The 12,068-nt window shown below is 40.8% G+C and overlaps 1 protein-coding gene across 1 annotated transcript in view; it reads right to left on the bottom strand.

Moving 5' to 3' along the window:
* prss12 (serine protease 12) overlaps positions 1-12,068 on the bottom strand; it is a 130,847-nt gene that overhangs the window by 8,105 nt on the left and 110,674 nt on the right. Inside the window, 2 exon segments of the mRNA XM_034188402.1 lie at positions 3,856-3,978; positions 7,813-7,891. Of these exon segments, the coding sequence (XP_034044293.1) occupies positions 3,856-3,978; positions 7,813-7,891 (202 nt within the window).

The following is a 12,068-nucleotide window of genomic DNA, read 5'->3' as shown; positions in this document are numbered from 1 at the left end:
TGTCAGCAAACAGCCATAATTTCTAAATGGCTAATGTAATATTTCTACCCCTTGAATTAAAAATATAAGTCTACTACATTTTAATTGTCTCATTTCAGCTCCACTGTAGTGTTGTCCAGAATTGTGTCACTGTCCAAATACTAAAGGACCTTATTCATCTATGTGTCCATCTATCACTGCATTTTACAGGATACATGTCTGGGCTTTTCCAAAGCCAGTGAATATTCTAATCCGTGATCAGCCCATGTACAACTGAAGAGTCATGCAAATCATTTGTTGTCTTGTCTGATTATTGAGTCTATCTGAACCTGTCTGAGCACCTGAGAATAACTCTCTTAAATTTTAACAGGTTGTTTCTTTTCTTTGATACTGTCTGTACTTCAATAGTGTATTATTTTACATTTAGTGATTTACATTGTTTTGTTCATATTGACTGTTGTTACTTTTAATTTAACAGCCACTTAGGAAGAATGACAGGCCTGAAAGAGCAAGAAGGGAAAGAAGAGAGAAGGAAGAAGTGTAAGGAAGAAGGCCTTTAGATCGAGTCAATGCTCTGTGTCAGGTTACAATGTCTAGAATGTTTCCGGAATGATCCTATGACCTGGGAATGCAACTTGTTTCCTGGCACAGAGACACTGCTGACCAGCCAGTGAAGTGCATACCCATCCACCATGCACGTGCGCAAGTGCATGCTATCAGCTACACTTTTATTGCTACACTTTTATTACATAAAGAAATATTGGTGCCAGAGCAAAGAGGTGTAAGACTGTGAGTAATGGCATTATCTCAAATTATATTCAATCTTGAATGTGTTTTCTGAGTCGACTTTTACCCTGTTGTTGCTAAAGGCAGTTTAAAAATCTGCTGGAGTTATATTACTGCTGGCAAAGACCTGTGTGTGGGCTTTAAAGTATAAATAGGTTTAATATGTCGACTGTATGAGATCAGTGTCTGTGTCAGCTTTTATGCATGTTCTTAATTGTTTACCAGTGTTAGGTATCAGGTCAGATGATCGCGTGAGTTATATTGGTTGGTTGCAACTTCTGATGTCATCCAGAGTTATGGACATGTTGGGAAACACTGAGGTAAGTATGCCAGCTGTATGACCTCATATAGTATGTGTGTGTGCACAAGGTTCCAGTGTGTTTTAATGTGACAAAAATTTCGTATTACTATAGAAAAAGTTACATATTTGCATCTCAGCCTGAGTTCTTATGAATGGCCCCTTCACACATACTGTGATGTTTGGATGGCATTTGGATGAAAACGGTGAAAAAGTGCGAAACAGTTTGAAATTAGAGTACGAAACGTTGCGCCGACAAGCAGGCGTGCACGAACCCGGTGTGAGAATTCGTGCATGCGCCAGAATCCATCGAGCAGGAACAGTGCCAGGTGCACCACATGGTTCCTCTTATGTGGAAGAAATAAAAAATAAAAACTAGCTTGTACGTGTGGAACCACATCATGCCGCTTATGTGGAATAAATAAAAAGCACAGACACAGCATCATGTGGAACAGAGCTCACATGGGTGAAATGACGGTCAGCTCGCCTGCTGTGTGTTCTGATCTGACGGTCCATTTCAACCTTGGGGGACTGTCAGTGTCCGCTCTGTGCACGCTTGCTTGCTGCAGCTTATCGCCACCACGGTGATATATGTTTTTATTTATGTCCACATAAATACAGCAATCAGACACACGCACCTCACAGTGGACAGTTGTTAGTCCATGACTGTCCACACAGAGTAGGTGTTGTGTAGCTGGAATGTCCAGATTGACAGATCACCACAGCTGCATCTGTTGGAAGCTATGCCTCCCATGAGTGGAGTGCACACACCCATGTGTCAGTGTGTGTTTGCAAAGTCAAACTCGTGATGAACTTAGACAAATTTCACAGCAGTACGACAGTGATTGTCTGGAGTCTGTTGTCATGCCAAGACTGCGACTGGCCAAACATTTTCTAAGTGCCATACAAGCGGTGTTAGGTGTTTGTGTGTGCCACCTGGAATTTGGCTGGCACCTGCCGCGAGAGGGTGCGATGGGTTCGCATAGCACACACTTTGTCTTTATTTGTGCTTGTGTGTGCAAATAATTGTAGCAACAGGTGTACGAGGCGTTGGCGGCAGGTACGACATTACATGGTTTGCACACGATTCCTGCGTCATGCGCACTAAGTGTGCACTTCTTCCAAACTTCACACTATGTGTTAAGGGGCCCGAAGCAAAGGCAACAAATGCCTTTTCTGCCTTTGCTGAAGCTCAATAGCTTACAGCACTGTCAACAGATATGTTACCGGGTTAGTGCAAGAATAAAGGTTTGTCACCTGTCTGTAAGTAGAAATAAGTTTGATATTGGTGCCTGTGCTTGTTCCCAAATTCCTAGTAAAGGTTCGCAAGTATTCCAGTCATAATAAACCATCAATCATGTCATGGTAACAAAGCTGTTCATCATATATTGTCCAAATTCTGAGCCAATATTAACAAAGCCATGCCATCAATCTTAGCATTTTCCTCCAGATGATGTCACAACATGTATGACAAGAGTGCAGCCACCAAGGAAATCCAAGGCATTACCAAACTGTATCAAAGTTTATAATTCAGCCACGGTTAAAACAAGATGATGGTACAATCAACACCCTCTCCCACTCTTAATGGTTTTCCCATGTAAAGACAAGAATTCAAACCATGAGATTTTTGGATGCATATCTGTGAAAGTGACATGCATAACATAAGAATACTGCATCCTTTAAAACCTGTTGTACTACTACGTATGAAGTGTATTCACAGTGGAAAGCTGTGTATGTAGATGTCTCAACCGGCCTTTCAGATGGACCTCAAATTTCTGAAAGAATGAATGGACCTAGACATGCCACTTGGAGGACTTTAAGGTGAATGAATAACTAATCAATCTGTCTTTACTTGGACTTTTGCAATCATGCTCACACACTGTGCACTTTAACTGGATGAGCCTTCTTTATCTGTTAAACTGGAGTGTGCAGTTAGTGTGTGTACTGTGTTTTTGTACCAAAACATGGGTTATTATATTCATATTACTGTTAAAGATGTATTATTATGATTTCATTGTTTCCAATCCCATTTAAAGTTCTGACCTCCAAACCGAATCCCTCCTCCCTGCTGTCATAAACCAGATCAGAGCCCACACAGTAGGGAATGTTTTAAAGTGAACTGAAACATATAAATCACAGCTTTAAACAGGCATAAATTGGGATAAACTCATTGATGATAAGTTTGACTACATTTATGATGATTTAGGTATGTATGAAAATAAACTATACAGCCGAAACAAACACAAACAACAGCAGCGGGTGGAAAGGAACATGTACCAGCAAGCAGAGAAGAATGCACGGGATTACTCACACAAAAAAAAAAAAACCCTGATTTGGAGTCTGAATGAAAATGTGACAACATGACGTATTTATGTAATAAGAGAGCACAATGTGTGTGTGTGTGTGTGTGTTTGTTTGTTTGAGTCCACACATGAGCAGGGTGAGTTTGTAATACTGGGATACTGTGATGAATATTGTTTTTCACCATTTCTGACATTTTACAGACTGAACCCAAACGAGCTAATTACTAAAACATTTAAGAAGTAATTCATAATAAAAAAAATAGCTGTCCATTGCATCCAGAGCATGCCCCACTGACAAAAATTCTGAAGTCTGTCAACTTAAAAACATCCATTAACACAAAGAAATTCAACACTACTATACACAGATGTACAATCACACTGTGTGTGTGTGTGTGTGTGTGTGTGTGTGTGTGTGTGTGTGTGTGTGTGTGTGTGTGTGTGTGTGTGTGTGTGTGTGTGTGTGTGACTGAATGAATGTGTGATTTTTACCTCTTGAAGCAGTGTGCCGACGTAAGAACCCAACAGGTGTGAATGAGAGTCGCTCCACACACTAATCTCCCATCTCCTCTAGATCCTCGCAAACGAATAGCAGCTTGCCAGGGCCAGCCTCCCCTGCGGATGTAAACGCCAAAACATATATATTTTTTTTAAATTCAACATAAGTGGCACGATGTGGTCCCACAGGTACCAGCTGGTTATTATTTTTTATTTATTCCACATAAGCGACGTGATGTGGTCCCACAGGTACTGGCTGGTTTTTATTTTTTATTTATTTTATTTTATGTTCTGTTATTTTTATGTTCTTTTTTATGTGTTGTTTTAAAATTTTATTCTATATGTGTTTTATTTTTGTGAATTTGTGTTTTTAATATTAAGCACTTTGGACACCAGTCGGTGCTGTAAGGTGCTTTATAAATAAATGTTGATTGATTGATTATTCCACATAAGCAGCGCAATGGGGTCCCAAAGGTATCGCCTGGTTTTTATTTTTTTATTTATTCCACAAAAGCGACGCGACGTGGTACAATAGGTACTGGCTGGTTTTTATTTTTTATTTATTCCACATAAGCGGTGCAATGTGGTGCACCTCACACTGTTCCTGCTTGAAATACACCGTCGCGTGCACGAACTCTCGCACCGGGATCATGCACGCCTGTCCGTCAGCGCAATGTTTCGTGGTGCGCTAATTCGAACTGTTTCACACTGTTTTGCCATATTTGACCAAACTTCACACTATGTGTGAATGGGGCCCTAAATCTTGACCACCCCTGACCTGTCACTGAACAGTTTTATGACTACCTCAATAACTTCCACCATGGAGGTTGAACTACACTTGCACAAGGTGGGGTTGAGGAGATCCTCTCAGTGTTTCTTCATTTTCTATTCCCACGTATTCCAATGAAGGGTAATGGGAGCCCATCCCAGAGGTCACTGGGCAAACTGCAAGCCTATATAGATAGACAAACTCATTCACACTCCCACTGATGCTCAGTTTAAAGTTTAACCCGCTTGTCTGTGGAAGTGGGAGGAATCCAAAGCACCTGGGAAGAACCCATGGATACATGGGGAGAACACGCAAACTCAGAAGGATGAGGACGGAAGTGAACATGGGACCTGCTCCAGATTCTTTTCTGTCATAAATGCTAACCACTGGTCACTTTTGTCTGTTGCATCACCACTGTGCTGTCCAACCCATGATAAGAGGATTTGTTGATGGAAAATCAATATCAGCAGTAACTGGAAGGGTAAGTTTACATTCTGATGTGCAAACTATGAACTGTATCCAACCACAGGAAATGCTTTTTTATTTCCTGTGCAGTTCAAGCATGGCAACAAATATATTGTAGGTGACAGGTTGCTCACCTTTGTTCAGCTGATCCTGTTAGAGGTCACCGCGGCAGATCACCCTGTCTACTGCTATCACACCAGCCACTGCATGTCCTCCCTCATCACATCTCTAAACATTTTCTTTGGCCTTCATGGCAGTTCCATCCTCTTCTGATATATATACATAGCACGTAACATGACACAGGTGCATTTGAGGCATGTCCAAACGCTAAATGGTCTCGAGGATGAGTTGTTGAGCGCTGAGAACAAAAGTATTGGATTTACCTTATATGGTTGATGACTAATGAGTCATCAACCAATCTGAATGCAAATCAAATCAAATCAAATCAATTTTATTTATATAGCGCCAAATCACAACAAACAGTTGCCCCAAGGCGCTTTATATTGTAAGGCAAAAGCCATACAATAATTACAGAAAAACCCCAATGGTCAAACGACCCCCTATGAACAAGCACTTGGCGACAGTGGGAAGGAAAAACTCCCTTTTAACAGGAAGGAATCTCCAGCAGAACCAGGCTCAGGGAGGGGCAGTCTTCTGCTGGGACTGGTTGTCACCTGTAATTTCCTTTAAGATGGAATAGTCACGTGCACAGTGTCATGGTGCGTTTACACATAAGCAAGACGCATTACGAATGTCATTTTTCTGTCATTCATGACACACTGCTGACATTCTTAATGTGACTTAACGCATCTGAATACGGTTCTTAATAGTGCGTGTTGGTGCGTGATATTCTTGATATTCGTGGAGCATGTTTTTGCCTGTCAAAAAATCTTCCACGAATGTCACACACCACCCTCATTTCGCCTCATGTCGTGGAGGTCGCAACTGAGTGTGTTGATCCGTCTTGATGAGTAGTGATCCTTAATAGAACGTGACAACGTTCGTAGTGGTTCCTGTGATGGATCTTGGAGCCTAAACTGTCACGTGTTATTACAAAGTGACATGGAAACTGTCAAGTTTTGACACGACTTGTAACGCGGCGTCACATTTCACTGCACACCACGACGAATCAGTTTTCTGTCATGAGCGCACAATTAAACTCGGCTCCACAGCGTTCAGTTTGATGCAGTATGCCGAAGAGGAATAGTGACGCAAAGTTAGACAAGTGTCGTTCCACAGTTCCTGCTGAAGCTCCTCAGGATGCTCCTGCAGGTGTTCCACCTGCTGTTGTAACCGATGAACGGGAGAACGAGTCTGAGCAACCAGAGGAGCAAGAGGAGACTCACGTGCAGCCAGACATCTCTGCACCTCCTCCAGTCCGGTGGAGGAAGAAGCGTGCGCACAATTCAACCCTGCTGCACCGCATTCAGTTTGATTGCTGACACCATGTCAGCTAAAAGTCTCATTTCAGTGCTCTTCACCGCGCTCCTGCAGGTGTTCCACCTGCTCCATGTGCCTGATGTTTGGGAAAACGCGTGAGACGAGAGCTGCATGAAGCCACACATCTGGCTCTGTCCTCCTCCTCCTCTCTGTGCCACTCCATGGCACAGAGCCCAACTACGCATGAAGTCACAAAGTTCTTCTGAAAAACTGGAGCGATCTGAATTGTTAGCAATGGTTGGATGAATATGGGTGTGTGTGTGGAGACAATTCACCTCATTCACGTGACAGAACTTGACGATGCGCTGTTACGCGCAATAGTGTGCAACAGCGCGCAACAACGCGGAACATTATTCTTGACCGTGCATAATGGTTCCTGATAATTCTCCAGCAACACATGTCATTAATCATAACGTGTGGTAACAGGTTGCAACAGTTCCTGAAGACACCTGACGCTTCTGCCCCTAATCATCACATTCGTGATCAGCGGCCAAGAATGTGTACTTCGTGGCATTGTCGTCATTATGTGTTATTACTGAGACAGTGGATGAAACTGAGAGGTTTTCTGGTGAGAAAACTGATCATGGGCATAGTGCGCACTCATGCACAGTCTCAGCAGGCAGAAGAGACTTAATGCAGGAAGTCAACTGTGCATGTGCGTAGGGTGCAGCTGTTTAAGATTGAAATGGACCCCACAAACAATTTCCTCTAGGAATGGAACTACTGAGACATGTGGTACTTTTTAACTGAATTTAAAAAGTGAGAGGTCTTGGTGCTCTCTTGTGTGCACTTTCTCTTCAGATGGAAAACATGAGGTTTTCTTTGTTGTCTGTAACGGGGGGGGGGGGGGGGGGGGGGAGTTGCAATGTGTTGTGTCAAATCATTGGCCGTTACACATCTTAATGATGGATTATCAGCAGTCTACGTTGTTTTTCTTGGGTCGCTTCTGTTGTCTTCCTAAACCTCTCTTCCTGTTCTGCCTATCTGTCAGTCACCTCTGTCTGTTAATCCACCTTTAAAACCCCTCCACCCACGGGATCGTCTACTTCCTGACATATTGTCCTGTCAATTATCTCGTCATCATCTACAGTCTGAAAGTCTAAGCTCTGTTTCAACAAATGTCTTTTCACCTGTAAATCCTACATTTGTGTCTGAAATAGAGTTTAATTCCTCCCAGTGTCACAATTAAATTATATTTATTTATTTATTTATTTATTTTAGATAACATCAGCTGTGAGTGCAGCCTTTTTTTTGCACTTCTAATAAGTGTTGCTCACCTGAGAGAGTTTTCTCCTCCGATGATTCGGCGCTGGCGAGTACGTATGAGCCTCAGACCACAAAGTGAGTTAACAGGATCTGATGGAGAAAACGGAGCGTTCACTGATTGTGTATATGCAGGGAGGGAGTTGATGATTAAACCACACAGTTAGGCTCAGATGTTATGCTGATTAAATATTTAGACTGATTGAAAGAGAATTTGATATCTCTATTTCTACTATGATGCATGATCTGAAATGAAGCAGATTAAATACACCAGAGATCATTTTCACAGTATACACACACGTGTGTCTATGTTTAAAGTCTAAGTGTTTTTCGGGAAGATGTAATTTATTACCCTGAGAACTTAAAATACAGGTCTGCACTGGTTTGACTTTGGAAGAGAGAAATGGTGGCATAAGTAAGGTAAAGTAAGTCCCATGTTCATTCTTGAGCTTTGAAAATGCGTTAGACCCATCGCCCTGACATGTGTAATCATGAACTGCCTGGAGCAACCAGTCTCCCAGCACTTCAGAGATGGCATCCCTCCCTCCTGCGACCCCCACCAGTTTGCTTACAGGGCAAACCGTTCTACGGAGGACACCATCGCCCTCACTCTCCACACAGCGCTGAGCCACCTGGAGAACAAGAAGGATGCTGTTTGTGGACTACAGCTCAGCGTTTAGCACCATCAAACCGGACATTCTCATCACCAAACTGCTGAAATTACAGATCCCACCCGCCCTCACCTCGAAGTAATTGGATTAAAAACTTTCTGAGAAGCAGCCCACAGTCTGTCAGACTCTGCCCCCACCACTCCTCCACATTCACACTCAGCACTGGTTCCCCTCAAGGCTGCGTTCTGAGCCCTCTACTGTATGCACTGTATACCTACGAAAAAAATATGCATATGTTATCACAGTGGTTAGACTCATCTGCGACGGGGACAATACACCCAGCGAATAGATAAGGATTTGGTAACGTTATATTGGTTATATTTAGCCCTATAAAGCCCACCCTGTGAAATAATTGTCAGAAAATTCTAATTTTTTTTTAAACAAATGTCTTTATTGGACCTTTTAACAAACCCACCAAAAAAACAAACAAACCAAAAAAAAAAACCTTTTTGCATATATGAGTTTTTAATTTGTATTATATTTGCTACACTGGGCGTTCTAGCATAAAAACATCCATTTTAAATCCAGAGTAAACATAACACTTCAAACCTATAAAATGCTGCATTTTCTTAGGGAAATTACTGTGGATCACTTGTTTCAGGCAGCCATTATGAATGTCTCATCTGAAGGCCCTCTGATGTATAAGATACTGACATCTGGTAGTTTGTCTGTGCACTACAAGTATCTCATTGTATACGATGGGTTTTTTTGAGGAGAACATATCACACTGATGAAGCAGACATCTCAGAAAATCCTGTGTCAAATATGATACACTTGGCGTTATAGGGTTAGGTTATGGTTAGAAATGTTTCTAGAATGCTTTCCTAACATTATTACTTCCTTTGACATATTGACAAGTAGGGTTGGGTATCGAGAGCCGGTTCTTTTCGAGTATCGTTAAGAAATTATTCGATCCACCGTTATCAATAGCCTTTTTGCTTAATGATTCCATTATCGGTCCTTCAGAGCAGCCGTTGTTTTTGTGGGTGTTTGTCAGGAAAATGATCATTCCTCTATGTTGATTACAGACCCTGTAGCAGGTCTGTAATCAACCGTTTCTGCAGCGCGACACCACTTTGAAGCATGAACCAGTGAAGCAATGTTTCCATCCACTAGCTTGTTGGTTCTTTGATTCGCTGCTCTTCAGAAATGGCAAGTCCGCTTCTTAACCCCACTCAAAGCCATTAAAATACCGTGAGTCACTTTTGTGTGGATTATAGTCACTAACTGGGACTCATGTCTTGTTGCAGTCAAGAAAAGAGAATCGTCCTCCGTTCCGTTGGTACAGCTCCAAACGCTGCACGGCTCTCTGCTGAGACAGAGTCCGGTCAGAATTAATAACTTTAAAATGAATTGCCACTTTAAATAAAATGACACCTCTTACAAATGTTGTAATACAGACAAGAAACTACAATCGACTAAAACTTTTTTCCTCCCAAAATGAGACATCCTGCATTCTTTATAAATTACATCCTGACATGCAGCACAGCCAGCTGCAAAAGTTCAGCTCAGATGTATGGAAAGACATTCATGCCAATAGTGTCTGAAAGGAAATGCTTTTGACAAAAACTACAGATTTTTATTTCTATTTATGTCCAGAGATCAAGGATCCACCATGTAGAGTTTATTATGTCCAAAGTTTAAGTTTAAGTTTACTGTTCTAAGTTTCACATAGAACAGTTCAACATAAAAAATTAAAATAAATAACTAAAAATAAAAAATTCAAATACATAATTAAAAAACAGAAGTAAAAGAATAAAACAGATAAAAAAATAAAAACTATTCATAAGAAAGAGAATAAAAATAAGCTTTAAGTCTTGACTTAAAAATGTCCACAGACTCCGACTGCCTCACTGTCGCAGGAAGACCATTCCACAGAGCGGATGCATGATAAGAAAAAGCTTTTTGACCCGCTGACATAGAAAATCTGTAAAGCTTACTTTTAGTACACAAAAAATTCACAAGAGGTATCCATAAGAGAATCGATAAGAAACTGGATCAATAAGCGGAATCGATAATGGTATCAATATTGATAAAATCTTATCGATACCCATCCCTATTGACAAGTCATACTTATAGTTGAGGTAAATTTGACAAATATACTGATTCTCATCTCACCATCTTTCTTTCTTACTCCAAATTTCTTTCAATGACTACACTATGTCTTTATGTAACATTACTCGAATGTTCTGGGAATGTTTGAATGAAACATATCTTTATGTACCAGAATGTTCTGGGAATTTTTGGATTAAAAGCTGTCTGGATGGCGTATTTTGTGAATGGTTAAACATACAATTAGTAGGTTGTGTTTACAGTCAAGAGGAATTTAACAAACATTTTCCAAGGCTGTAACTTCTCATATAGTCTTCCTTCAGTGAATATATAGGTAACATGACCAGAAAGTTCTGGGAACATTTAACACTGGGAAGGCCAGTGTGTTTTGTGTATAATGTAAGATGAAGTACTTTAAAAAGGTCACATGCATAGTTAAGGAAAAATTGACTAAACATTTTTTTTTCTTATCCAGATTTATTCAGTGAATATAGGTAAACGTTACCAAGGAACATTCTGGGAACATTTGGATGAAACATACATTTAGACAATTTATGTAATGTTATTAAAATCTTATGAGAAAGCTCAAATGAAACACTGCTTGGAAGACCTGTTTAATAAATAAATGAATGTGCTTGATTCCTCTAAGTGATGAAACATGAAATACTTTAATTAATAGATCACGTCTATAGTTGAGGGAAATTTGACAGAACAAGGATATTACTTCTAACTTCACTTTACTTCTTAGTGCAAAGTGTTTGAATCAGTAACTGTCGTAACTTGTCGTAACACTTTGATGAAATAAGATTTGATAAGACTCGATTTTGTATATTGTTATCAAAATGTTCTGGTAACATTTGCATGAAAAACAAATCACTGCTGCCACCTTTCTCCACTCACTTCACCCTGCCTGCACTCTCTTCTTCACCTCTCTACCACACTCTCCATTACTTTGGACAAGTATTTAAACTCATCTACTTTCACCACTTCTACTCCTTGTAACTGCCCTATTCCAATGGGCTTTCTCTCATTCATGCACATGTACTCAGTCTCGCTCCTACTGACTTTCATTTCCCACCTCTCCAAAGCATATCTCCACCTCTCCAGGTTAGACTCAACCTGTGCTCTACTGTCATTACAGATCACAATGTCATCTGCAAATATCATAGTCCACGAAAACTCCTGTCTGATCTCATCTGTCAACCTGTCATCACCATTGCAAACAAGAAAGGACTCAGAGCTGATCCTTGGTGTAATCTCCCCTCCACCTTGAATGATTCCTACTGTGCATCTCACCGCTGTCATGCTATCCTTGTATATGTGCTGCACTACCCTCACATATGTACTTCTCTGCCACTCCAAACCTACTCACATAATGGTGTTACAAGCTTTTTCTAAATCCATAAACACACAATGGATCTCCTTCTGGCCTTCTATATACTTCTCCATCAGTATTCTCAGAGCAAACACTGCATCCATAGTGTTTCTTCCTCAGCATGAAACCATATTGCTGCTCACAGCACCTGTTTTCTAAACTTAGCTTCTGC

The sequence above is a fragment of the Thalassophryne amazonica genome, chromosome 15, assembly GCF_902500255.1.
Source record: "Thalassophryne amazonica chromosome 15, fThaAma1.1, whole genome shotgun sequence".
Taxonomy (NCBI): Eukaryota; Metazoa; Chordata; class Actinopteri; order Batrachoidiformes; family Batrachoididae; genus Thalassophryne; species Thalassophryne amazonica.
This window is presented reverse-complemented; position numbering and strand designations above follow the sequence as displayed.